The following is a 26,216-nucleotide window of genomic DNA, read 5'->3' on the forward strand; positions in this document are numbered from 1 at the left end:
GTTGGGTCGATATAACAATATACATATCCATATCACTTCCAAAGTTAGCAAATCTTTTTTCATTTTTTTTCCTGCGGAGGGGGGGTGGTGGCGGATGAGATAAAAACGATATATGTAAGTCACGTGGTCATAATTATTGAAGATTGTCCCATCCTATATAGAAAGGGGGAGGTAGGGAGTTAGGATGTGTCTAGTAATCATTATGTTTTTAGAAATAATTTCTATTCAAAAATGATTTTTTCTAATTTCGTTTCCCATACAGGTTTCAAAACATTTGTAATGGTTTGGTAATTGCATAAAATTTTTATTTGTGGAACAAATATGCGTTTGGTACAACCCTAAAATATATTCCCAACTTAGAATTTCTTTTAATTTTTAATAATTTTATTACATTTTTCTTCTTTTTTTTTCTTTTTTCTTTTTCCTTCTTCTTCTTCCTATAGCTGGTCATTGGCCCTTGGCAACGTCAAGCCTTGTGGCAGCTGGGCGAGGCTTGATTGGTCCAGCGACCAGCTAGAGAAATAAGTAGAGGAAGAAAAAAAGAAGGAAAATAAAAGAGAAAAAAAATGGTTTGAGCTTTATTCTGGAGTTGTTTCTAAGAACAAAGAAACAACTATTTTTTATTTCTTTATTCTATTTCAAATCTATTCCATAAAACAAACAATTTACCAAATATATTCCTATTCTTTTTTTTTTTATTTCGAAGAAAAAAGAATAAAATCAGACACTATTTGACACATTACCAAACAGGCCCTTAGATTCCCACCTTCTTAGGGAAGGTTGGGGGTGTAGACGTTTGGTTTCATATGTAGATTTTGACTTTCACGCTCTACAGAGAGATAAGTGAAAAATCTAAGAATAAATTGAGAGTTAGAGTAGGATAGACAAAAAAAGAAAAAAAGTCACATGATTACAGCCATAGCTAATCTAATATTATGTTAACAAAATGAATTGGAATTTTTAAACGGAAGAGCTATTGACTTTTAAAAAGTTTAAAGACTAGATTAAAAGAAAAAAAAAAGAGTAGTTCAAGGATCGTATCCATTATCGAAGAAAAGTTCAGAAATCATGTACATATTCTTTATATATAATTGCTCAATGAAGGTTGATGTCCCTCTCGATTAGCACGAATCTAATTGACTATAGTATTTCTCTGCCAAACAACAATATCATTAATTCCTTATTCGATCTTCTTATGATATTTAATTTGGTAGACTACAGTACCAAACACTATTCTGGCCTCCAATGTTAAACTTTTAGGAATTAGGACCAAACTTAAAACCCCTTCTAGATGTGTTATCACTTTTGAAATTTACATTGTTCCCCCTTTGAATGGGGCATTTGTTTAGCAGAATATGAATCTGAGAAACATTTTTTTAAAAACAGTCGCCAATATCAAAAAATTTCATCATCCATAAAAACGTTTAGACATAATTGTTATCAATAATGAAACTATTTTCTATTGACTCATTATTTCGAGCAATCATTTCTAGAAAAAAAATTACATCATTTTTTTTTTTGTGAAACAAACAGAGCCGATGTTTCTTGTGACTTTTTTTTTTTTTTTTGCCACGTAACCCATGAACAGAAATCTCCTGTATTTTGGAAACAAAGCTGCGGTATATTTTGGAGGCCACGTATGAACCAAAAAAATTCAAGATCTTTAGCAATTAGTAGAACCAAGAATGACGAGCTTTTATATAATCCTACATAATTAGCTATATTCCCTATCGATCTCGCATGCTACTTTGATTTATATGCCCACAACAGCTTAGTCAAATCTAATCTCACCTATAATCGCTAGAGGCAAGTTCAAGGCTCCCCCATTTTTTATCATGCGATTAGGTGAACGAATAGCTTCCTCCCCCCTTCTGGCCAATTACAATTTTTGCCAGCTTAACTGGCTTTCTTCTTCGGCACACATGCAGGAGGGACAAAATAATTTCCATTATTGTAAAAATTAGTGATAAGGAAGAAAAATATCCCGACTCTTGGTAATAATTCGATAATATCAATTTTAGTTCATGTTTTTAGAATTACCGATCTGTCTATTTTTTCATCAGATAAACCTTAGAAAAGCAAAAGGCTATAATCTAGAATTCTTAATATTATATTTAATTATTGAGATTATTCTATTTTCCTAGCATGATAAGTCAACTAGAATTCTTAAAGGATATATTTAATTATTGGAATTGTTTTCCAATTTCCTAGCATGATAAGCATACCCTGACCACAAGGGTGTCTTCAGACATGCCACGTTACTCTTGATTTGTTCTTGACACTTACCTCATGTGCTCTCTTTTAGTTCACCAAAGAAGCACAATACCAAAAACAAGATAATAATAAAGTCCAAGGCAAAACCCTAATCTTGTATATAAAGGAGTAGGTGTTGCCCTAGTGCAAACTCAGGGCATGCAAACGAATCGAGCACACTCGGATTTCTTGGTTAGACCCGCGAGCAGAAACTGTTTGGAACCGCCTCCCATGGCTTCGAAAGGCGACAATACGGGTCTGAACCGAGTTATGGCTCTCGTGGTGGTCCTGGCCGCGCTCTGTGCGCGAGCCACAGCCCAATCCGGGTGCACCAGCGTGCTCATGAGCCTCGCGCCGTGCCTCAGCTTCGTGACGGGGAGCTCGTCCACCCCGTCCTCCTCATGCTGCTCGCAGCTGGCCAGCGTGGTCCAGTCGCAGCCGCGGTGCCTTTGCATGGTCCTCAACGGCGGCGCGTCGTCCCTCGGCGTGACCCTGAACCAGACCCTCGCCCTCGCGCTTCCCGGCGCCTGCAACGTGCAGACCCCGCCCATTAGCAAGTGCAACGGTGAGTCTGAGCTCAAACCAATCCGGTTTCTCGTTTTCTCTTTTCTTGTTTAGCTTTCAAGGAGTTCTGCTTTGTGGGATTTGATGCTTCAACTTGTCAGCGGCTTCCGGCGGAATGGTTGCTCCAGCCGGCTCGCCAGATAGTTCGCCGAGCGACATATCAGGTGATCATAAGTTGATAATGTCTGATTATGTCATGTATATGCATTTAGCAATCATATGAAGACCGAAAATCGTAGACATCTCCTTTCGATCAATATACAACACATGAAATATTTGAGATGAATCCCACACTGCTGATCTGAAGGCTAAAATCTATGAAGTACATGCTCTAGGCCGATCCTTTCAGTTCCCATTGAATTCAAGAAACTTCTCAGACCACATTCATATGCGGATAATACATTTCGTACAGACCAAACTACGAAGATCGAAAAACATGTCGGAGTCGTGAAGCACATAGAGCAATGTCTTAGTTAAAACAGTCAACAAACTAGCTTAACAGAAGCAGGACACGAACAAAGAAACCATGAAGTTTCAGAAGTGCAGACAGATTTTGTAATTATCTTCTTTTCTCTTCATGCGTTTTATGAAAATGAAGGGGGATCCAAAGACGTTCCGTCGCCTGCCGGAAGTTTCACCAGCCATGGAATTGCGAAGATGCCGCCGCTTCCGCTCGCGGTGCTCTCGGTCCTCATGGCGACCTTTGGATACGTCCCCGCCATGGCTATCTGAATTTTCTCATTCCTCGGCGATGTATGATGCCGAACTATAATAATGTACGCGTGCTTGTGCTTGTGCACACGACGCCGTATGCATTTCCCTTTGTCGTCGAAGTATGTGTGCTTTGTGCTTGATATACGTTGTGTCCCACTATACTTATTTCCCTCGTTGGTGTTGTCGTTTCGCCGTTATCAATACACTATGATTGGAATTATCGATCTCTTGCTTTATTTGTATGACGATGGTTTATGCATGGCCATGATTTCGCCGAGAAAAATATCCAAAAGATGCTAATTTTACTAATGCATTTTTAGAAAAAAAATATGTTTTTTATATTATTCATTTTCCGTGAAACAAACAAATTCGAAGTGTCGTGTGACCCATCTTTTTTACCACGTAACCCATGAACAGAAATCTCCTGTTTTTTGGAAACAAAGCTACGGTGTACCTTGGAAGTCGTGTATAAACCAAAAAATAAAATAAAATCAATATCCTTAGCAATTAATAGAAGAAAGAATGAGCTTTTTTATTATCCTACACAATCAACTACATTCCCGATTGATTTTGCATGCTACTTTGATTATTATTCCCACAATAGCTTAGCCAAATATAATATCACCTATAATCGCTAGAAACATGTTCAATGAAAAGGCAAAGGGTGCCCCCCCTTGATCGTGCGATTAGGTGAACGAATAGCTTCCTCCCCCTTGTGGCCAATTACAACCTTTTACCAGCTCGAGCTCAATCTTCTTCGGGCACATACGATGTAGGAGGCACAAAATTATTTCCATTACTGTAGCAATTAGAGGAAAAAGAAGAAAAAATACGCTCACTCTGAAAATAATTCAATAATATCAATTTTAGTTTATGTTTTTCGGGTTACTAGTCGTCTATTTTCTTCATCAGATAAACATTAGAAAAATGAAATAGTATCATCTAGAATTCTCATATGATTATAGTTAATTATTGAAACCATTCCAATCTCCAAGCATGATAAAGTCATCTAGAATTCTCATAGGATCATATTTAATTATTGAATTTTTTTCTAATTTCCTAGGATGATAAGTAAACCCTGGCCACAAGCGTGCCTCTTCAGACATGCCACGTTACTCTGATCTGCTCTCTTTTAGTTCACCAGAGAAGCACATACCATACATAAGATGATAAAAGTCCAAAGGCAAAAGCCCTAATCTCGTATATAAAAGAGCAGCTCCTGCCCAAGTGCAGACTCAGGGCACGCAAACGAATCGAGCACGCTCGGATTTCTTGAATTAGACCCGCGAGAAGAAACTGTTTAGAACCGCCACTCCCATGGCTTCGAAAGGCGACAAGACGACGGGTCTGAATCTAGTTATGGCTCTTGCGGTGGTCCTGGCCATGCTCTGTGCGCAAGCCACGGCCCAATCCGGGTGCACCAGTGCGCTCAAGGGCCTCACGCCGTGCCTCAGCTTCGTGACGGGGTGCTCGTCCGCCCCATCCTCCTCGTGCTGCTCGGAGCTGGCCAGCTTAGTCCAGTCGCATCCGCAGTGCCTTCACACGGTCCTTGACGACGTTTCGTTGTCCTTCGACGTGACCCTGAACCAGGAGAAAATACTCAGTGGTAACCTCGCCCTCAAGCTCCCCAGCGCCTGCATTGTGCAGACCCTTGTTAGCAAGTGCAACGGTGAGTTTTGAGCACAAACCGAGCGTGGTTTCTCGTTTTCTCTCTTTCAATGTTTAGTTTTCAAGGCGTCGTGCTTTCTGGGATTTGATGCTTCAACTTGTCGGCAGCTTCCGGCGGAACGGTTGATCCAGTTGGCTCAACAGAGAGTTTTCCGAGCGACACATCTGGTGCTACTACTAGTCCCTCTGGCTCATAAGTTGATCATGTCACATATATGCATTTAATTTGCAATCATGTGAAAGCCGAAAATCGGAGTCATCTTCTTTAAATCGATACACAGCACATGAAATATTTGAGATGAATCCCATACCATACTGCTGATCTTAAGGCTAAAATCCATGAAGGATACGCTCTAGGCTGATCCTTCAGTTCCTATTGAATTCAAGAAACTCCTTAGACTACTTTCATACGTTGATAATACGTTGGTACCGACCAAAATGCGAAGATCGAATAACATGTCGGAGTCATGAAGCACATAGAGCAATGTCCATCCTAACTAGTATCCACCGTGTTAAAACAGTCATTGAACCAGCTTAACTAAAGTAGGATACGAGGAAAGAAACCATCGAGTTTCCAGAAGTGCAGACAGATGTTGTAATAATTTTCTTCTCATTTTCAGGCATTTCAATGAAAGTTCCATCGACTGCAGCATATTCCACCGGCCACGGAGTCGCGAAGATTTCCTACGGCCACGGAGTCGCGCAAATGGGCCACGGAGTCGCGAAGATGCCGCCGCTTCGCCTCGCAGTGCTCTCGGTCTTCATGGCGACTCTTGGATACGTCCTCCCCACTATCGTCGGTATCTGAATTTTCTTGTTCCTCGGTGATGTATGACGCCGAAGTATAATAATGTTCGCGTGTTTGCGCCTGCGCACGCGACGCCGGCTGCATTTTCCCTTTGTCAAAGTGTGTGTGCTTTTGTGCTTGATATACGTTGCATCCCGCTCTACGTATTTCCCTCGATGTTGTCGTCGGTATCGATATACTATGATTGGAATAATCGATCTCTTGCTTTATATGTATGATGATGGTATGCATTTCAATAACCTCTACTACTCTTGACATGCTTTCGAGATATGCAGACTGCAGTATTTGCATTTGATACTTGATAAAACCAAGTTCAGAAGTCTAAACCCTACCACATGTTTGATTTTGGGAAAATTACCAAAACAAGTCATAAACTTATTACAATTTCTCAAATTCAGTCCTAAACTTTTTTTTCGCCAATTTAGTCATAAATCTTTTGTAATTATATTAATTCAATCAATCCAGTCAAAATTGACGAACTGATGCTAACGTGGACACTAGCCTATGCCAACCATCCGGCCGACGTTGACGTATCAATGTTTTAATATTTTTGAAATTTTTGAAATTTTTTTATTTCTCTCTCTCTCTCTCTCTCTCTCTCTCTATGGCTGACTCTATGGCTGACGTTGATGTATCAAATTTTAATATTTTTTTTTTTTCAAATTTTTTACTTTTGACGTAAAAAAATTTTAATATATTTTTTAATTTTTTCGAATCTTTTATTTACTCTCTCTCAAATTTTTAATATATATATTACTCTCTCTCTCTAGCGAGGCTTTACCTTGGCCGGCCATGGCAAGGCCGAGTATCACCATCGTTGGGATGGGCAAGTCGGCCTTGCCTAGCCATGGCGAGTGCAAATCGAGCGTGGTATCTCATTTTCTCTTTTTTTTTGTTTAATTTTCAATGGCTCATGCTTTCTAGGATTTGATGCCTCAACTTGTCGACAGCTTCTAGCAAAATGGTTGCTCCAGCTAGCTCGCCAAGGAGTTCGTCTGGGGACATACTAGGTGATCATAACTTGATCATGTCATGTGTATGCATTTAGCAATCATATGACACTATGCTGATATTGTCTTGAATTCCATGAAATTTTGATCAAATAGAGACTCGGAAAAGTTGATCGGGAAGTCTAGGAAGGCTTGGAGCTTGCAAGCTATACATTTCCATATATATTTCCTAGATTCATACCTATCTACAAGGGATTTCATAGGAAATAGTCCAAATTCAATGTAACTAGGATATGTCATGATCCTAATATTTATGGGATAATCACTGAAGATTTATTAGTTAGTTTCAAAATTGATAAGATCTTTAGGGTGGAATTCCTTTCCTATTGGGATTAGGAAAATGGGGATTGGAGGAACTATTTATTCAGCATTGTATCATGCATCTAAATATGCTCAAGTGTCGTGACCTCTTTTTTCGATGCCCAATTAGGACGGGTGCCTGTGGAGGCTAATAATTTGGCAAGGTTTATTAGGCTTAATTCGGGCTCTCTTAAGCCCACCAATTCACGACTTATGATTTTAATTTTTTTTAACTTATAAGTTAATTTTAAAAATGAGTCGTCACTAATCAAATTTGAGTGGGTCTATTAGAAATAAGCGAAATATTGAGAGAAATATCCGTTCTTGGTTAACCGGAGAAACTAAAATTGGAGATTTGATAATACTAATTAATCACTAATGTCTTTTCGGTACCTAATATTGTTTAAACCCAAATGCTTTTTGGATTTTCAAGGGATTTTTCATGCATTTATGGAGGAAAAACATTTTTTTGCTCTTTTTCTATTTTCTGAACATAAAAAACATTTTTTTTTTTATTTTTGATCTTTTTTAAGTATAAATCATTTTTTGGCTTTTTTCTGATTTTTAGAAAATTGTGAGATTTTTGTATTTTTTTATTTCAGAAAATAATTTATCTTTTTGACTTTTTATTTTTATTATTATAATAATATAATATTATGTATAAAACCACCCGGGTCGGATTCCTAGGTTGAGACCGACCTGGGTTGCCAGCGGCTGGCCTGGATGGGCCAAGGCCCATACCGGGCCTCACACTTTTAAAAAAACACTCAGCCCACAAGACAAGCCCATGAATTTTGCAAAAGCCACATGCTTTTGGCCCAAATTAGCAGGAGCCCTACCCAACTGAGACCCACACGCTCGACCCGGCTTGAATGAGCGAAACCCTACCTGAATACGACCCGCTCCTAACCCGATTTGCGACCCGATACCCCTTTTGTAGACCCGCCTCTTTTGTGCCCCTGCTCCCGGTGATTTGCGGCGGGGGCGGCCGAGGGATAGGCGGACGTGACGGCCAGGTGGTGGGTGACGACGAGCTCGGCAGCGTGGGGCTTGAGCGGGCGTCTTCGGTGGCTGAAGCACGGCGACGTCGAGGAGTGGAACTGCGTTAGGCCCTTGATCCTTCTCGGCCGTCTGCCTTTGGCCTTCGTCTGAGGGCCTGTTTATAGGCGGAGGGATGCCGGTCGACGGAGGTTCGGCCAGCAATTCTCGGCGTCCCGACAGCCCTTGGTGCGGTCGAACTGGAGTCCCCTCAGCTGCCCACCTGCGTATCCTACTCCGCATTGAGGGCGCGTCACCTCTGCCTGCTCCACGTGCGTCGCCGTCTCTTCCTTCATCCGGCATCGCGTGCGTCCGGCTTCCTGCGGGTGCTGCAGAGGAAGAAGACAAGGGGGAGGAAGAAGACATGAAGGAGAAAAGGGGGTTGGGCCGGGTCGCAAAGGCTGGGCATTGGGGGCCCGCGCGAGGGAGAACAAAAAGAAGGGGCTGGGCTTTCACGCCCACCCTTATAAGACCCCCCTTTATATATATATATTAAATTATCCGAAAAAGTGACAAAAATAAAGGAAACAAAGCTTAATGGATGCAAAATAGAAATTAAGGCCTAATAGATGCGAAAATCGTTTTTGTTAGGGTCAAATTGATCCCCAAATTTTTTATGCAAATTAATTTAAAATACCTAGCCAAAATTTAGGTGTCAACATCAAAATATAAGAAATCATCTCTCTCTCTCCCATGGATGTAGGCAATTTTTGCTAAACCACATAAATATCTATGTTTGTGATTATTCTTTTTTTTTTTTTCAACTTTCCATCTCATCTAGTTAGGGTGCTCTTCCGCACAATAATTGGTATCGAGCACTCCAAGTTCTCCATTCTTGTATTGCCACTTATAACTAGATGGCTAGAAAAGGTTTGACTATTCTATTTGATATCGAACGATTCACAAGGAAGAATAATTCTACAATATGGTGGAGAAGGATGAATGATTTGTTAATTGAACAAGGTTTATCAAAGGTTCTTATGGGAAGATCAAATAAGCCGAACACCATCACTGATGATGACTGGGCTGACATGGAGGAGAGGACATGCAACGTGGTCCGATTGAGCCTATCAATGGATCAAGGATCGAGCTGTAGGGGTCAATCAAAATCCAAGGGAAAGTTCAAAGGAAGATGCTACGGGTGTAAAGAGGAAGGGCATACCAAGAGATTCTATCCAAATAAGAACAAGAAAAAGAAGAAGAGCTCGGATAAAGCAAGTATAGCTCACAGCACTGAGACCAATGATGGGGACGTCTTGTCCATATCATTGGGGAATGACACCTTCGAAGATTCATGGATCTTGAATTTCGGATGCACTTATCATATGAGTCCTCATCAAGAAGACTTCAATGAGTACAAGGCATAAAATGGTGGTTCAATTCTCATGGGGTATGATACTCCATGCAAGATTGTGGGAGTTGGAACCATGAAAATCAAGATGTTTGATGGCATGATCAAAACCTTGGCGAATGTGCATCATGTACTGGGTCTAAGGAAGAATCTGATTTCATTGGAAGCACTTGAATCTAATGGATCCAAGTACTCAGCTCAAGTTGGAGTCTTGAAGGTTATCAAGGGAACTCTTGTTGTTCTAAAAGGACAGAGGCACGGGAACCTACATCGACTTATAGGAACCACAGTGCAAGGTGGAGCATTTGTGTCCACAAATGCTAGCACGGAGAAAGATAACATCTATCTATAGCATATGCGCCTCGGGCATATGGGGGAAAGAGGATTGATGAAGCTTCACAAGAGGAATGCACTCCAAGGTATGAAAACATGCAAATTAGATTTCTACAAATTTTGTGTGTTTGGAAAACAATGCAAAGTACGGTTCAAGATTGCAACTCATACGAGCAAGAGCATGCTTGAGTATATACACACGGATGTATAGGATCCTTCACCAGTAAAGTCAAAAAGTGAGAATGAATACTTCGTGACATTCATCGATGATTTCTCTCAAAAAGTTTGGATCTACTTCATGTGCCACAAAGGTGATGTCTTGACAAGTTCAAAGAAAGGAAGACTGAAGTTGAGATTTCATAGGGGAAGCGCTTGAGATCGAGATAAATGAGGAGAATACAAATCGACACCACTAATGGAGCTTTGCAAGAATGAAGGGATTAGAAGTCACTTCATAGTTTCGAATATGCCCTAATAGAATGGTGTGGCAGAAGGATGAATCAGACCTTATTAGAGAGAGCTCAGAGCGTGAGGCTACATGCAGGACTAAGCAAGGAGTTTTGTGTAGAAGCTGTCTGCATGACATGTTCTCCTGTGAATCGATCTTTATCAACTACAATTAAATACAAAAGTCTTGAAGAGGTACGAACTGATAAAACTGTTGATTATTCTAATTTAAGAATATTTGATTGTTCTGCTTTTGTATATATGCAAAGTTCGAAGTGCTCAAAGTTAGATCCAAAGCCAAAAAATGCATATTTCTTGGTTACAAGAAAGGAGTGAAAGGGTACAAATTATAGGATCAAGCGAGAAGAAAGTTCTCACGAGCAAGGATCTTATGTTCGATGAATCTGCAATGTTGAAGTTAAGCTACATGCCAAACACATCTATTGAATAGGAGAGTGATAACTCTATTTAAGGTGGAGCTTGAAGCCAAAGAATCTATAGAGAATGATGAGTCATCCGATGAAGCTCTAAAAGTTAAAGAATTGGTAGAAATTTCTTATACCATTGTGACGGGTCGAGGAAGACATGCTCTCAAAGCATCGGAGAGATACGGTTTTGACGACATGGTTGCTTATGCTCTTACAATAGGCTCCGGCAATCCAAGCTCCTATCACGAAACTTTGAAAAGTGATCACAAAGAAAAGTGGACGACTACAATGATGGAGGAGAAGGAATCATTATAAAAGAATGAGACGTGGGAACTTGTGAAGAAGCCCAAGGATCGAAAAGTCATTGGCTGCAAATGGGTTCTTCGAAGAAAGGAAGCGGCAACAGAGAAAGAGCAAGAGAGATACAAGGCCCGCCTTGTTGCTAAGGGCTATGCACATAAGGAGGGGATCAATTACAACAAGATATTTTTCCTAGTTGTAAAACACACATCAATTCATGTTTTACTAGCTATGGTGGCCATGTATGACTTGGAGCTTGAGCAGCTAGATGTGAAGATGGCATTCCTTCCTGGTGACTTGGAGGAGAAAATTTACATGGAGCAACCCAAATGCTTCAAGGTAGAATGGAAAGAGAATCACATTTCTTTGCTCAAGAGATCACTTTACGGTTTAAAGCAATCTCCGAGGCAATGGAATAAAATGTTTGATTCTTTTATACTTCGTATTGGCTACATGAGGAGTGTGCATGATTCTTGTGTCTACTATAGAGTTTTGGCCGATAAGTCACTTATTCTATTGATGCTCTATGTTGATGATATGTTGATTGCTACAAGATAAATGAGAGACATCGTTCTCCTAAAATATTAGTTAAGCAACGAGTTTGAAATGAAGGGTCTTGGTGCTACAAAGAGGATCATTGGCATGGAAATCTTTCGAGATAGACATACAAATAAGCTTTGGATAAATCAAAAGAAGTATGTTGAGAAGGTTTAGGAGCGGTTCAACATGGGAAAAGCTAATCCCGGTTTGTACCCCCTTAACAAATCACTTCAGATTATCCAAGAAACAATGTCTTAGTTCACATGAGGAAGTTGTAAAGATGTCTTGAATACCATATGCCGGCACAATAAGGAGCCTCATGTATGATATGGTTTGTTGCAGACCGGATTTGGCTCATGCAACGAGTCTCGTTAGCCGATACATGAGCAATTCGGGTAAGGAGTATTGGAAAGTTGTTAAATGGATCTTTCGTTATTTGACTGGAACTATCAAAATGGATTTGATGTTCAGTTCAAAGGGAGAATTGACTGATTTAGCAAGTTATGTCGATTCTGACTTTGCTAGTGACTTGGACAAGCAAAGGTCTATCACGAGATACATCATTATTCTTGGAGGGGGAACTATTTCATGGAAAACAATACTTCAATCTGCTATAGCATTGTGTACAACCGAAGCTAAGTATATGGTAGCAACTAAGGTTGTGAAAGAAGGAATATGGCTAATCGGTTTGGTCATGGAGTTGGGTTTAAAGCATAATAGTGCTACACTATATTGCAATAGGCCAAGCGCAATATGTCTTGCAAAGAATCAAGTGTTTCCTTCCATAACGAAACACATTGAAGTTTGGTACCACAAGATTCAAGAATCCGTGGAGAATGGTAGCATTACTTTGAAGAAAATCCCTACTAAAGATAATCCCGTGAATATGCTCATGAAGACAGTTACTTTGGAGAAGTTTTAATCCTGTTGAGACTTGATTTTCTCACTCATCATTGAAGTTGATGGAGGCCGCATTGGTCTAGGTGTGGGCATACCTTTGCGAAGGTACGGTGGAAAGAGAAATATATTCATTTTCTTGGTTCAAGTGAAGGCTTGTGCTTTATTCAAGCCAAAGGTGGAGATTTGCTAATGTTGTCTTGAATTTTACGAAATTTTGATTAACAACAGACTCAGAAAAGTTGATCGGGAAGTCTATGAAGGCTTGGAGCTTGCAAGCTATACGTTTCCAAATATATTTCCTAGATTTACATCTATCTACAAGGGATTTCATGGGAAATAGTCCAAATTCAATGTAACTGGGATATGTCATGATATCCCTAGGATTTAGGAGATCACTAAGGATTTATTAATTAGTTTCAAAACTGATAAGATTAGGGTGGAATTCATTTCCTATTGGGATTAGGGAAGTAGGGATCGGAAGATAAGAAATCGTCTCTCTCTTGTGGACATACGCAGATTTTCACCAAACCACCTAAATCTCTATCTTCTTGATTATTCATGTTTTTCAACTTTTCATCTCACCTAGTTAGGGTGCTCTTCTGCACAACAGACTAGAAATCATAGGCATCTTCTTTTGATCGATGCACAACATATGAAATATTTGAGATGAATCCAATACTGCTGATCTGAAGGCTAAAATCCATGAAGTATTGCTCTAGGTCGATCCTTCAGTTCCTATCAAATTCAAGAAACCATGTCGCAGTCGTGAAGCACGTAGAGCGATGTCTTAGCTTATCTACCATGTTAAAACAGTCAATAAACCAGCTTAACAGAAGAAGAATACGAAGAAAGAAACCATCGAGTTTCAGTAAGTGCAGACAGATTTTGTAATAATTCTTCTCTCTTCATGCGTTTTAATGAAAATGAAGGGGTATCCAAAGACGTTCCATCGACTGCAGGAAGTTCCACCAGCCACGGAATCGCGAAGATGCCGCCGCTTCCTTTCGCAGTGCTGTCGGTCCTCATGGCGACCTTTGGATACGTCCCCACCTTGGCTATCTGAATTTTCTCATTCCTCGGCGATTTATGACGCTGAGCTATAATAATGTGACGCGTGCTTGTGCTTGCGCACGCAAGGCCGTATGCATTTCCCTTCGTCGTCGAAGTATGTGTGCTTTGTGATTGATATACGTTGTATCCCGCTCTACGTATTTCCCTAGTTGGTGTATCGTTTTGTCCCTTATCAATATATTATGATTGGAATAATCGATCTCTTGCTTTATTTGTACGATGATGGTATGCATGGCAACGGTTTCGGCCAAAATTTGATCAAGAAATAAATCGAGGCATGCAAATGATCTCTATTCTTGAGATGTTTTCGCGATGCAGACTGCAGTATTTGCATTTGATACTTGAGAAAAACAAAGTTCAGAAGTCTAGATGCTAGCACCTATGTTTGATTTCCGAACTGTCGAATCCTCGAGCGTTTCCTTACGCTCGAAAAGGTTCTGTAGTTCATGCGTGGACTCAAATTTACGATGCCCGATGCAAATATTACCGCGAACCCCGTTGAAGGATCGTATTTTTCCAAGGGCATAAAAGTTGCAAAATAAAAAGATTTGAGTCTTGGAAGAAGGATGAGAGGGGACGCTTGTTCAATACACTCCTCTGACGTAACAATGGAACGTGAGCGGCGGTAATATCACTGAATAGCATAGTTTCACCACTAAATGGTAGGATCAATTCCAATCGGTTCTTATAAGATTGCTATGAATGCACTGAGATTGGAACGCCCGTATCGTGGCTTGCTCTTTCCACCACCCCTCACCGCCACCCACGGACCAACACCTATGCTCTCTGTCGACACCGTCCTCTCAGTCTCCATGTGCTCGGCTCTGGCTCGTCCCCGCTGTCATCGAGCCAAAGCTCGGTCGATGCACTCGAGTTTAGAGCTCAAATCTGAGCTAGAGTGAGCCCTAGATCTGACCTCCCTGGCTCGGCTGGACCTTGGAGCTGGCTCGATACAAGGTTCAGCAGGGTACGCGATGGACGCAACTGGGGTCGAAGGTAGTGGGAGGGAGGGTTGGGAACTGGGGCGGTTGCTGGCAGGGACGTTTCGTGTCTCCATCAAGCTGGGAGGGGGTGGTGCTGGATTGCCGGCAACGTCGTGGGGCTCGGCCAGTCACGAGCTTGCAACGGCGGAGTCTGGCCGGGCAAGCGAAAATTATAAAGGAGTTGAAGAGTACCATCATTTTTTCTAAAGCAAGGACAAGGAAGAGCTGGTCTAAGTTCCACGAACTCATCGAGTCTCACCTCGAAAATTTGATTGATTAAACATAGGTCTACAATTAATAGATTATTCTTATTAATTCCTTGACAGTCGATCTAAGAAGCTTCACTATTAGCTCAAGATCCTAACGACTCTCTGGGTATTTACAAATATTTTAATGCTTATAAGAGAAGAAATTTACATCACATATTATCTTCCTATCAAATTTCTAGCATCACGAGAAATAATAATAGATATGTTCTAGTAACTTGATTTCTCAATTTTTTTTTTTAATAATTATCTCGTTTACTAATTTTTTTCATGTTTGATTTGCTTTCAGTTGGCTAGTTTTTTTTTTTTTTTTTCAATTTTCTTTTTTTCTATACTTAAAATGGAACAATTGTTTAGAATTGGAGCCGCACATGGTTGGGAATGGGTCATATGGATCAAATTTGAGCATTATATTCCATTAAAGGAACAATATGAATCATTTGGATCAAGTTGAGTCGGACCCATTTTCAACCCACCCATTTGCCATATCTAAGCGATCCTCACAAACTCAAATTCTTCATTTACGAAATCCCCATGTTCTACATTCCATTGTAGAGGAAGAACTCGTGAGTTGTCAAGCTTTAAGGTAGACGATTTCCAAAAAGACCGACTTTGTTCGGAACCACGAATTTCATATTGGCTAAAGCTATAAGCACGTCACAATGTGGTTTACGCTGTTTGACATAGGATTTTCTCTTTAGAATATATAAATAAATTATAAATTATTTTAGATATATTATATATAGTATATACATTCAGGGTTGGTCCGAATTGGACCAACTTTAAACTCTCAAAAGCGAAGATCAACCCGTACAGTGTTAGTTCAAGAATCCTAGAATCAAGAACCAGCCCAATATCCCTAGAAACTGAACCAAGACCAGCAAGGTTAGGCTTTCTAGGGTCGGTCTAGGGTTAACCTTGGACGAATGCTCACCCCTACTCTCGGTGTTTGCACCCCTAATTAATTGGGTTGCAATTTTCAAGCAGAAGATCTATATTCAATGGATTTTTGTAAGCTCAACGACTCAATTAAACAAAAAAATTAGTTCAAGGATCATATCTAATATTGGAGAAAAGTTTAGAAATCACTTGTATTGTTGTCCATATTCTCTATTTATAATTTCCCAGTGAAGATTGATGTCCCTCTCAATTAGCACGAATCTAATTGATAATAGTATTTCTCCGCCAAACAAAAGAGCCATTAATTCGTTATTTTGATTTTCTTATGATATTTAATTGCGTAGGCTATAGTAGCAAACACTATTCTGGCATCCAATGCTAAATTTAGGATTGGCCCTATGATTAGGACCAAACTCAAGATCCCTTCTAAATGTATTACCAATTTCAAAGTTCCCATTTTTTCCTCCTTTTGAAAGGTGTGTTTATTTCCCAAAAAATGAATTTGAAACACATTTTTCTATAAATAAATAAAAACAGTCACCTGTGTCGCTTAAAAAGATCAATTAACGAAAAGAAATATTTCATTACCCATGAAAATGTTTAAACATAAATTGTTGTCAATAATTGAACTATTTTCCATTGACTCGTTATTTCAAGCAAATATTTTTCGAAAAAAAAAAATCATATCACTTATTTTTCATGAAACCAATGAATTCAAAGTTTCCCGTGATCCTTTTTTTTCTTTTGCCACTAAACCCATGAACAGAAATCTCCTATATTTTGAAAAAAAAAAAAAAAAAAAGCTACGCTAGATTTCAGAGGCCACGAGCCAAAAAAATTCAATTAGTAGAACCAAGAGTGAGCTTTTTTATTATTTTACATAATTAGCTATATTCCCCAACGATCTTGCATGCTGCTTTGATTTTTATGCCCACGGCAGCTTAGTCAAATCTAATCTCACCTATAATCGCTAGAAGCAAGTTCAATGCCCCCATGTTTTATCGTGCGATTAGGTAAACGAATAGCTTCCTTCCCATTATGGCCAATTACAATCTTTTACCAGCTTAGCTAGGCTTTCTTCAATCTTCTTCGGGCAAATACGATGCAGGAGGGACAAAATAATTTCCATTATTGTAGCAATTAGAGAAAAGAAAATGCACCGACTCTCGGCAATAACTCGATAATATCGATTTCAGTTCATGTTTTTTAGTGTTACCGATCTATCTATTTTCTTCGTCACATAAACATTAAAAAAGCAAACATTACTATCATCTTTAATTCTCATGTGATTATATTTATTTATTGAAATTATTCTAATTTCCTAACTCGACAAGTCATCTAGAATTCTCATAGGGTCATATCTAATTATTGAAATTATTCCACTTTCCTAGCATGATAAAGTATACCCTGGCCACAAGGGTTGTCTCTTCAGACATGCCACGTTACTCTGATTTGTTCTTGAGACTTACGTCATGTGCGCTCTTTTAGTTCACCAAAGAAGCACATACCAGATATAAGATAATAATAAAGTCCAAGGCAAAACCCTAATCTTGAATATAAAGGAGTAGCTCCTGCCCAAGTACAAACTCAGGGCATGCAAACGAATCGAGCACGCTCGGATTTCTTGAATTAGACCCGCGAGAAGAAACTGTTTGGAACCGCCTCTCTCATGGCTACGAAAGGCGACAAGATGACGGGTGCGAGCCTAGTTATGGCCCTTGCAGTGACCGTGGCCGTACTCTGTGCGCGAGCCGCGGCCCAATCCGGGTGCACCAGCGTGCTCATAGGCCTCGCGCCGTGCCTCAGCTTCGTGACGGGGAGCTCGTCCACCCCGTCCTCCTCGTGCTGCTCCCAGCTGGCCAGTGTGGTCCAGTCGCAGCCGCGGTGCCTTTGCATGGTCCTCAACGGCGGCGCGTCGTCCCTCGGCGTGACCCTGAACCAGACCCTCGCCCTTGCGCTCCCCGGCGCCTGCAACGTGCAGACCCCGCCCATTAGCAAGTGCAACGGTGAGTTTGAGTGCAAACCGAGCGTGGTTTCTCGTTTTCTCTGCTTTCTTGTTTAGCTTTCAAGGCGTGGTGCTTTCTGGGATTTGATGCTTCAACTTGTGGGCAGCTTCTGGCGGAACGGTCGCTCCAGCCGGCTCACCGGAGAGTTCGCCGAGTGGCAAATCAGGTAATACTACTAGTCACTCTGGCTCATAAGTTGATCATGTCACATATATGCATTTAGCCCGCAATTATATGAAAGCCAAAAATGGGAGTCATCTTCTTTCGATCGATATAAAGCAAATGAAATATTTGAGATGAATCCCATACCATACTGCTGATCTAAAGGCTAAAATCCATGAGGTACACGCTCTAGGCCGATCCTTCAGTTCCTATAAAATTCAAGAAACTTCTTGGACTACGTTTATACGTGGATAATACATTTCGTACCGACCAAAATATGAATATCGAATAGCACGTTGGAGTCGTGAAATACACAGAAATGTCTAGCTTATCTACCATGTTAAAACAGTCAGTAAACCAGCTTAACAGGAGTAGAATACGAAGAAAGAAACCATGGAGTTTCAGAAGTGCAGACCGAATTTGTAATAATTTTCTTTTCTCTTCATGCGTTTTATGAAAATGAAGGGGGATCCAAAGCCACTCCATCGACTGCAGGAATTCCACCAGCTGCAGGAATTCCACCAGCCACGGAATCGTGAAGATGCCGCCGCTTCCCCTCGCAGTGCTCTCGGTCCTCATGGCGACCTTTGGATACGTCCCCGCCATGGCTATCTGAATTTTCTCATTCCTCGGCGATGTATGACGCCGGACTATAATAATGTGACGCGTGCTTGTGCTTGCGCACGCGACACCGTATGCATTTCCCTTTGTTGTTGAAGTATGTGTGCTTTGTGCTTGATATACGTTGTATCCCGCTCTACGTATTTCCCTTGTTGTTGTCGTCGTTTTGCCCTTATCAATATACCATGATTGGAATTATCGATCTCTTGCTTTATTTGTATGATGATGGTACGCATGACAATGGTTTCGGCCAAAAATCCAACCAAGAAATAAACCGAGGCATGCGAATAGTCTCTGCTCTTGAAATGTTTTCAAGATGCACACTGCAGTATTTGCATTTGATACTTGATAAAACAAAGTTCAGAAGTCTAAACCTAGCAGATATGTTTGATTTCCGAACTGTTCAGTCCTCGAGCATTTCCTTACGCTTGAAAAGGTTCTGTAGTCCATGCGTGGACTCAAATTTACCATGCCGGATGCTTCTATTACCGCGAACCCGTCAAAGGACAAGAGGAAAAAGAGTTTCCAAATAAAAAGATTGATTCTCGAATGAAGGATGACGGGATGCTTGTTCAATACACTCCCTCTGGTATAAGAATGCAGCGTGAGCGGCGGTGGGCATCACTGAAAAGCACAGTTTCACCACTAAATGGTAGGATCGATTCCAATCGGTTCTTATAAAATTGCTATGGATGCACTGAGATTGGAACGCCCGTATCGTGGCCTGCTCTTTCCACCACCCCTCACCGCCACCAACGGTTCAACGCCTATGCTCTCGGTCAACACCGTCCTCTCGGTCTCCATGCGCTCGGCTGGGGCGTGTCCTCGCTGTCGTTGAGCCTAAGCTCGGGCGATGCACTCAAGTTTTAGATCTCAAATCTGGGCTAGAGTGAGCCCAAGATCTGACCTACGTGGCTCAGCTCGACCTCAGATCTGGCTCGATACGAGGTCAAGCGGGGTACTTAGCGGCCACAGCTAGGGTCGAACGTGGTGGGAGGTAGGGATGGGAACTGGGGTGGTTCCGGGCGTGAGGGGGCCCGTTGTGTGTCTCCCTCAAGCCTGGTGGGGGTGATGCTGGGTTGCCGGCGACGTCGCGGTGCACGGACAGACATGAGCTTGTGACTGTGGAGCAGGGCCGGGCAAGCGGAAATTGTAGAGGAGTTGAAGAGTACCGTCACTTCTTTCTAAACCAAGGACATGGCTGAGCTGGTTAAGTTCCACCAACCCATCGAGTCTCACCTCGAAAATTTGATTGATTAAACGTAGGTCTACAAATTATAAATAATTCTATGTAATTTCCCTGACAGTCGATCTAAGAATCACTGTTAACGATTCCCCAAGTATTTTCAAATATTTTAATGCTTAAAATAGTAGAAATTTACGTCACACATCTGACTGCGTATAGTTTCTTCACGGGAAATAATGATAGATATATTCTACTGACTTGATTTCTCAAAGTTTTCAATAACCGTCTCATTTCCTATTTTTTCATGTTTAATTTGTTTTCAATTTGCTAGTTTTTTCTTCTATTTTCTGTGTCATATCCAAAAGAAACAATCGTTGAGGATTGGAGATTGCATTCAATTGGGAAGGAATCGGGTTTAGATCAAATTTACATCGCTAAAATTATATTACATGAATGGATCAATGCGAGTCATTTTGATCAAGCTGAGCCTGACCCATTTTCAATCCATCCATTTGCCATGTCTAATTGAACCTAACAAGCTCAATTTCTTCATTTGCGAAATCCCAATGTACTCCATTTCACTGTAGAGGAAGAACTCGTGAGTGGTCAAGCTTTTAGGTAGATGATTTACAAAAAGACCGACTTTGTTCGGAACCACGAATTTCATATTAGCTAAAGCTATGAGCACGTCACAACGTCGCATCGTTCACAAAATTCCTCTTCCATTACAAGTAGCCCCAATTAAACTTTTTCTTTGCTAAAGTATCCGTGGATTCCAAAAGCAAAAAAGCTGTAACACAACATCAGTGTTGTGCAAAGAAAGGTTGGAGTCAGAGACACGTTATGCTTTCTTCGATCGACAGGCTTCGCAAAGTCTCCGCTTTTGAACACCTCTCTAAGAAAAATAGACCGACCCGAATGAGATAAAGCAGCAGGAACTTAGTTAGAAATGAGTTTGGTCACCTACAAAAACACTCCCCAAAATTGCCCTGTCACCACTCACCACCAGGTTTGACATTTAGCTTTTCCTTAAACAAATCGGCAGACAGGTTCTAGGACGAGTTTGGTCACCCACATAAGTTCCTCCCTCCCTCCAATTTCCCCTACATAAACCCGCGCCATTTCCTAATCTCCTCCACAGTCCAGCAAACATATTTTCTCAGCACTCAACAATTGTTCTCGAGACATCGGTTTGTGAGTAGAGAGAGAAAGGGAGAGAGGTATTAACCCCATCGATGGCGGATAGAAGGATGGAAGCGGCTCTGGTTCTTGCTGCGGTGGCCATGCTCTGGGTCGGGGCAGCTGCTCAGTCAAGCTGCACCAATGTGTTGATAAGCCTCTCGCCGTGCCTCAACTACATCACGGGGAACTCCTCCACCGCATCCCCGACCTGCTGCACACAGCTTGCCAGTGTCGTTCGCTCCCAGCCTCAGTGCTTGTGCCAGGTTCTCAGCGGAGGTGGCTCTTCACTAGGGATCAACGTCAATCAGACTCAAGCTCTGGCTCTACCAGGTGCCTGCAAAGTTCAGACTCCACCCATAAGCAGCTGCAATGGTAAGCAAATAAGCCAAATTGTGATTTTCAGTTATACAATATAAAAGGTATAAGAAATATAGTACTCACATAGACACTGGATTCGGTGCAGCTGCTTCCCCGGCTGAATCTCCATCAGAGACTCCTGACTCTCCAACAACAGTTCCTTCAGGTACAGCAGCATCCATCCTGCTTAGCTCTGATTTAGAAACTGTTTCTTCGACAAGAAAGATCGTCGGACTAGTGTATAACATGGCTTGCAATGAGTTAAAAGAAATGAAATTGATCACAAAATCTACATGCAGGAGATGGATCCAAAACCATACCGTCAACACAAGATGGCTCATCAGATGCAGGCTCCAACAAGCTGTCGATTCCCCTGCTTTTTGTCCTCCTCTTGGCAGGATCATATGTCTCGATGCTGTCCTCGAACTAATCATCTGTTCCTCCACCATTTAATTCTGCCAATTTCTGTATGAAAACAGGCATATGCGTTGGAGTATTCTTTATTGGTTTGTATCCTAGCTCATACCCCCATTATAGGCAGGGCAATGAGTTGTATAATTCATTTTACACGTTGAGTTTTGTGTATCTACTACTGCTGGAGAGAGACTGGATGTATTTCTTCTAAATAAAAACAGGCATCTGCCTACTTTTCATATGCCTTCATGTTTATCTCCATCTTATTGATGGCATATTTTCCAGGCCACAATTGCTCTCAGATGAATTTTGTGGATTCAAACGCTTTCTTAAAAACAATAAACATCAATATCAAGCTCGAGTTTCAGAAGAGATAATCTGGGAAGTGCAAAGCACGTGAATATTAGCAACTTAAACAACACATCTACAAAGAACAAAGGTGCAGACCCAATAATGCTAACTATATGAAAAAGAATAGATTTGTTCAATATTACATCTCCCCGTCCCGTCATCGTCCAAACTCCATCAAGCTCCAATGCCTAGAAACATCAAAATTATAGAACAATTCCTTCACAATCACCTTCGTTTCTTTTTTAAGAGCTGACAACAGCAAATTTGAGCAACCACTACCCAAATTTGAGTTTTCTGCTGAAAAAAAATCTTGCGGTAGGACACAGTGATTGGATCATTTTAGCTCCAGATGCCAAACATGGAGCTTGTACCTCGATTCTTGTTCTTTCAAGCATACGTAGATCAGTTGTAAGCTCTGATTTTTGTATACTTGGACAGTACCAAGTTGTTGGATAGTCGGGAAGCTGAGTCTTTACTGCCCATTGCAAAGAAGGAAGCAGGATGAGCACATCTGACAATCTTAACCCGCTGAAAATCGAAAAGCTAATAGGTCATCTGCTTCATCCACTAAATAGAAAGGCCAAAAACCAACGATTGTGTTTTTATGAACAAGGTTTCTGGAGGAAGCGACATGTATGAGCAGTGTGACTTCAGTTAGATGATACACTTGTTTATCAGAACATACAGATGGTCTGCTACAGTTGCTTAACTACAAGTAATAAGATTTTAAAAGCATAGAAAAAAATAAACATTTTACTTCTGCAAATGTACAGATATCAACACCTCATTAAATTTAAGCTTTTGATTCTATAGTAGCAATACTTAGCATGGATACTAATGTAATTATAAGGTGACTGGTTCTCACAGAAACAATTCCCTTCAAAGAGGAACTTGACACATTATCATAAGGTGACTGAGTCTTTACTGCCCATTGCAAAGAAGGAAGCAGGATGAGCACATCTGCCAATCTTAACCCACTGAAAATCGAAAAGCTAATAGGACATCTGCTTCATCCACTAAATAGAAAGGCCAAAAACCAACGATTGTGTTTTTATGAACAAGGTTTCTGGAGCAAGCGACATGTATGAGCAGTGTGACTTCAGTTAGATGCTACACTTGTTTATCAGAACATAGAGATGATCTGCTACAGTTGCTTAACTACAAGTAATAAGATTATAAAAGCATAGAAAAAAAAAAACATTTTACTTCTGCAAATGTACAGACATCAACACCTCATTAAATTTAAGCTTTTGATTCTATAGTAGTAATACTTAGCATGAATACTAATGTAATCATAAGGTGACAGGTTCTCACAGAAACAATTCCCTTCAAAAAGGAAGTTGACACATTATTTCCATTTAGCATATACTACATTGAAACTGCTAAAGCACTAACAAAACAACCTATCAACTGGAACTCAACCAATAAATATGCCGAAATGATAAACCAAGTCTATTAAATGATAGTACCAAAGTTAATCTACATCATTTACAAAGGTCAAAGAGCTCACGACTGTCCAGAAGACCTCACAAGCTTTCTCGACAAACTCCTGGCCAATTAAGCATGCGATCGTGACCGAACAAAATCTTCTAGTTTTTCCCACACCTCAAGAGCAGCAGCCCGATCCTGATGTCGCTTATTTTTACTTATCTGCACGTTGAATTCAAACTCACAAATCAGCAATCCTGACAGCAACTAACAAAAGGCAACTGCATTTAGGGGCAATCTCCATAGAACTCGCAATAAACCGATCTGGCAGCTCAAAAATGTAAAATCAGTACTCACCGAGATAATCTTTACATTCCACTGCTTTACAATCTTTGCAGATTCCACGCTGTCATCTTCGAACCTCATAAAGAACCCAATAACTGCAACTCATTAACAACAGAACAAAAATCCGCAATCAGCAGGTCATTCCATCCCCATAAGCACAGAGAAAACAGCAGATAAGGCCTCAAACTCACTCACTGTATTACAAACCTAGCGACAACAAAAATGCCAATTCAACGCATCAATCCCCAAAACTACATTCAATTGTAACCAAACCAAACTCACTCCTATTGAAGATCTCCACATGGTCCTTGAAAGGCCAGTCCTTGAACTGCCACTCCTTCCCCAACACGAAGACCGCCACAACCCGGTCCCAATCCTCGGGCTTCAACGCCGATGGCTTGTCCCTCACCTCGTAGGCCGTCACCACTCTATCCCTACTGAACTTCTTCTGCACCGTGACGCAGTCCGGCTTCGGCCCCTTCATCTGCTTAGCCTTCACATCCGTGGGGATAAAAACCCCATCTTCCAGGAACTCCTTCACGTTGTGTATCGTGATCAGCGTCTGGAACGCGCTCGGCACGAGGATTATCGGCACGCCCTCCCCGATCTTGCTCCCCTTGAGGTTCAATTTCGGCTTAATCCCAGAATCCCCAAACCCTAGCTCCTCGCCGAACCCCAGCCCCCTGTCCTCCGCCCCCATCAAGCGGCTCTTCGCCACCAGCCCATCCTTCCGCTGCTGCGACTCCATCCTCTGCCGCTCCTCCTCGCGCCGCGTCGAGGCCACGAGCACGGCGTAGAAGTCCCGGTTCTTGCACTCCAGGATCGCCTCGCGGTCCTTGAGCGGCCGCTCGACCGTCCGGATCAGGGTCATCACGTCGACGGCCGCGGCGTCCTCCTCGGCCTCGCCCTCGGCGTCCGCGGCGAAGGCCGAGGGGGCGGCGGCGGCGGCGAAGGCGAAGGCGGAGGAGGGGTCGGGGAGGGCGGCGGCGACGTCGGCGGCGGCGGCGATGGCGGCGGAGGCGGAGGAGGAGGAGGAGGGGAAGAGCTGGATGGCGTCGGAGGAGGAGATCTTGCCCTGGAGGTAGTCGAGGAGGGGCTTGCGGTCGATGAAGGTGACGGTGGGGAGGTGGTTGAGGCGGGCGGCCTGGATGTAGTCGGTGTGCTTGAGGTTGTGGTGGTTCACGAAGAAGAGGAGGGTCTCCAGGGTGTACAGGCTGCCCTGCTTGGACCGGTAGGCCGTCTCGGCGGCGCAGGGGAAGGCGTAGTCGGCGCCGAACCGGAACTCCTCGCCGGCGCGGACGATCTTCTCGAGGTCGCCGCGCATGGTGAAGTCGCGGAGGGCGGAGAGAGGGTCCATCGGCGGCGGCGGCGGCGGCGGAGGAGGAGGAGGCTGCGATGGAGAGGGCGCGCTGTGGTGTTTTGTCGTTTCGGTACGACGGAAGAGAGTGTGATTTTTATACTTAGGCCCGCCAATATATTCAAGAAGTAAAAGAAAAATATCAAGGGTTCAAACAAAAGGCCAAAAAAAGAATCATCTTTTTCTTAATTAAATATGTGAAATGAACCTCATTTCGAATAAAAATCTAAAATGCTATCATTTGTACTTCTAGATGCTATCATTTATACTTCAAATAAAAGGTCTAAAATATAAGTATTTTTTCAAATAAGAGTGTGAAGTGAACTAATGTCATTATTTTGTTAAATAATGATTTGAAATAAATTTGATATCAAATAAGAATCTAAAATAAATTTTATTTTAAATAAAGATGTGAAGTGTCTTACTTTTTTTTTTTTAAAATAAAAATTTGAAATAAACATTACTTTTGATAAAGACGTGAAGTGACGTATCAATATAAAAGAAAGGCTTCACCTCCCATCTGATTAAGGGCATTTCCTTTTCTTTTCTTTTCTCTTTTTTAAAATTTCTTTTGTTTTCGTTTTTCTATTTTTTCCTTCCATAAAAAACTCAAAATAAAAAAAAATTAAAAACACAAATAAAAATTAAAGAGCGGAAGATCTCCGGCTTGTGGCCGCTGCCCCACATGGTCACACGAGAGGGTTCCGACCCTCTCCCGATTTTGGTGAGAGTTGCCAATGCTCACCAAGGTGCTGGAGACCTTGGCAACAATAGGTGGGAGAGCTACCTTTCCGCTTGGTTTTTTTAATATTATGAGTGTATTTTAAGTTTTGACTTTTTTCTTTTTTGAGTTTTTATGAAAAAAAATAGAAAAATGATGTAAAATAAAATTTAAATGACAGAAATGCCCTCGATCAACTAGTGAGATCAAGC

General features: G+C 41.5%; 5 protein-coding genes across 18 annotated transcripts; 4 read left to right on the forward strand and 1 right to left on the reverse strand.

The window, feature by feature from the left end:
- The first annotated feature begins 2,406 nt into the window (after window positions 1-2,406).
- On the forward strand, window positions 2,407-3,753 carry LOC104414777 (non-specific lipid transfer protein GPI-anchored 19). Of its 2 annotated transcripts, none has more exons than XM_010025941.2 (3): window positions 2,407-2,818; window positions 2,919-2,981; window positions 3,416-3,753. In XM_010025941.2, the coding sequence occupies exons 1-3, from the start codon at window positions 2,413-2,415 to the stop codon at window positions 3,547-3,549; spliced, it is 603 nt and encodes a 200-aa protein (XP_010024243.2). In that variant the 5' UTR covers window positions 2,407-2,412; the 3' UTR covers window positions 3,550-3,753. The 2 variants fall into 2 exon arrangements, with proteins under 2 accessions (XP_010024243.2, XP_010024244.2); XM_010025942.2 differs by having other exon boundaries at window positions 2,946-2,981.
- Window positions 3,754-4,750: 997 nt separating this feature from the next.
- Window positions 4,751-5,699, forward strand: LOC120286725 (non-specific lipid transfer protein GPI-anchored 19-like). The gene has a single exon (XM_039299175.1). The coding sequence runs from the start codon at window positions 4,849-4,851 to the stop codon at window positions 5,209-5,211; it is 363 nt and encodes a 120-aa protein (XP_039155109.1). The 5' UTR covers window positions 4,751-4,848; the 3' UTR covers window positions 5,212-5,699.
- An 11,744-nt stretch (window positions 5,700-17,443) lies between these two features.
- Window positions 17,444-18,867, forward strand: LOC104414778 (non-specific lipid transfer protein GPI-anchored 19). Of its 4 annotated transcripts, none has more exons than XM_039299459.1 (3): window positions 17,444-17,880; window positions 17,987-18,046; window positions 18,538-18,867. In XM_039299459.1, the coding sequence occupies exons 1-3, from the start codon at window positions 17,544-17,546 to the stop codon at window positions 18,579-18,581; spliced, it is 441 nt and encodes a 146-aa protein (XP_039155393.1). In that variant the 5' UTR covers window positions 17,444-17,543; the 3' UTR covers window positions 18,582-18,867. The 4 variants fall into 4 exon arrangements, with proteins under 4 accessions (XP_039155393.1, XP_039155394.1, XP_010024246.1 ...); XM_039299460.1 differs by having other exon boundaries at window positions 18,011-18,046; XM_010025944.3 differs by having other exon boundaries at window positions 17,445-17,880; window positions 18,011-18,046; window positions 18,508-18,867.
- A 1,901-nt stretch (window positions 18,868-20,768) lies between these two features.
- LOC104414780 (protein CDC73 homolog) lies at window positions 20,769-25,376 on the reverse strand. Of its 10 annotated transcripts, none has more exons than XR_005545697.1 (7): window positions 24,209-25,376; window positions 23,939-24,021; window positions 23,664-23,803; window positions 22,525-22,628; window positions 21,709-21,853; window positions 21,473-21,593; window positions 20,769-21,365 (listed from the first exon to the last, which is right to left on the reverse strand). XR_005545697.1 is itself a non-coding variant. In XM_010025947.3 (4 exons), the coding sequence occupies exons 1-3, from the start codon at window positions 25,281-25,283 to the stop codon at window positions 23,711-23,713; spliced, it is 1,251 nt and encodes a 416-aa protein (XP_010024249.2). In that variant the 5' UTR covers window positions 25,284-25,376; the 3' UTR covers window positions 22,182-22,628; window positions 23,664-23,710. The 10 variants fall into 10 exon arrangements, 2 of the variants coding, with proteins under 2 accessions (XP_010024249.2, XP_010024254.2); XR_005545692.1 differs by having other exon boundaries at window positions 22,383-22,628; XR_005545693.1 differs by having other exon boundaries at window positions 20,769-21,395; window positions 22,383-22,628.
- LOC104414781 (non-specific lipid transfer protein GPI-anchored 19) lies at window positions 21,052-22,043 on the forward strand. The gene is made up of 3 exons (XM_010025953.3): window positions 21,052-21,403; window positions 21,495-21,554; window positions 21,688-22,043. Exons 1-3 carry the CDS (start codon window positions 21,085-21,087, stop codon window positions 21,816-21,818), a joined length of 510 nt encoding a protein of 169 aa, XP_010024255.2. The 5' UTR covers window positions 21,052-21,084; the 3' UTR covers window positions 21,819-22,043.
- Window positions 25,377-26,216: the final 840 nt, after the last annotated feature.

This window comes from Eucalyptus grandis, chromosome 8 (genome assembly GCF_016545825.1).
Source record: "Eucalyptus grandis isolate ANBG69807.140 chromosome 8, ASM1654582v1, whole genome shotgun sequence".
NCBI lineage: Eukaryota > Viridiplantae > Streptophyta > Magnoliopsida > Myrtales > Myrtaceae > Eucalyptus > Eucalyptus grandis.

Excerpts from the sequence above, each read along its gene's own strand:
- LOC104414777 (XM_010025941.2), top strand. The coding sequence starts at position 2,413 with ATGCAAACGAATCGAGCACACTCGGATTTCTTGGTTAGACCCGCGAGC. Across the intron at positions 2,819-2,918 it reads GCCCATTAGCAAGTGCAACG|CGGCTTCCGGCGGAATGGTT; the intron begins GTGAGTCTGAGC and ends TCAACTTGTCAG. Across the intron at positions 2,982-3,415 it reads TTCGCCGAGCGACATATCAG|GGGGATCCAAAGACGTTCCG; the intron begins GTGATCATAAGT and ends ATGAAAATGAAG.
- LOC120286725 (XM_039299175.1), top strand. The coding sequence starts at position 4,849 with ATGGCTTCGAAAGGCGACAAGACGACGGGTCTGAATCTAGTTATGGCT.
- LOC104414778 (XM_010025943.3), top strand. The coding sequence starts at position 17,544 with ATGGCTACGAAAGGCGACAAGATGACGGGTGCGAGCCTAGTTATGGCC. Across the intron at positions 17,881-17,986 it reads GCCCATTAGCAAGTGCAACG|CTTCTGGCGGAACGGTCGCT; the intron begins GTGAGTTTGAGT and ends ACTTGTGGGCAG. Across the intron at positions 18,047-18,507 it reads TTCGCCGAGTGGCAAATCAG|GGGGATCCAAAGCCACTCCA; the intron begins GTAATACTACTA and ends ATGAAAATGAAG.
- LOC104414781 (XM_010025953.3), top strand. The coding sequence starts at position 21,085 with ATGGCGGATAGAAGGATGGAAGCGGCTCTGGTTCTTGCTGCGGTGGCC. Across the intron at positions 21,404-21,494 it reads ACCCATAAGCAGCTGCAATG|CTGCTTCCCCGGCTGAATCT; the intron begins GTAAGCAAATAA and ends GATTCGGTGCAG. Across the intron at positions 21,555-21,687 it reads TCCAACAACAGTTCCTTCAG|GAGATGGATCCAAAACCATA; the intron begins GTACAGCAGCAT and ends ATCTACATGCAG.
- LOC104414780 (XM_010025947.3), bottom strand. The coding sequence starts at position 25,283 with ATGGACCCTCTCTCCGCCCTCCGCGACTTCACCATGCGCGGCGACCTC. Across the intron at positions 24,022-24,208 it reads TGTGGAGATCTTCAATAGGA|TTATTGGGTTCTTTATGAGG; the intron begins GTGAGTTTGGTT and ends AATGAGTTGCAG. Across the intron at positions 23,804-23,938 it reads GGAATGTAAAGATTATCTCG|ATAAGTAAAAATAAGCGACA; the intron begins GTGAGTACTGAT and ends TTCAACGTGCAG.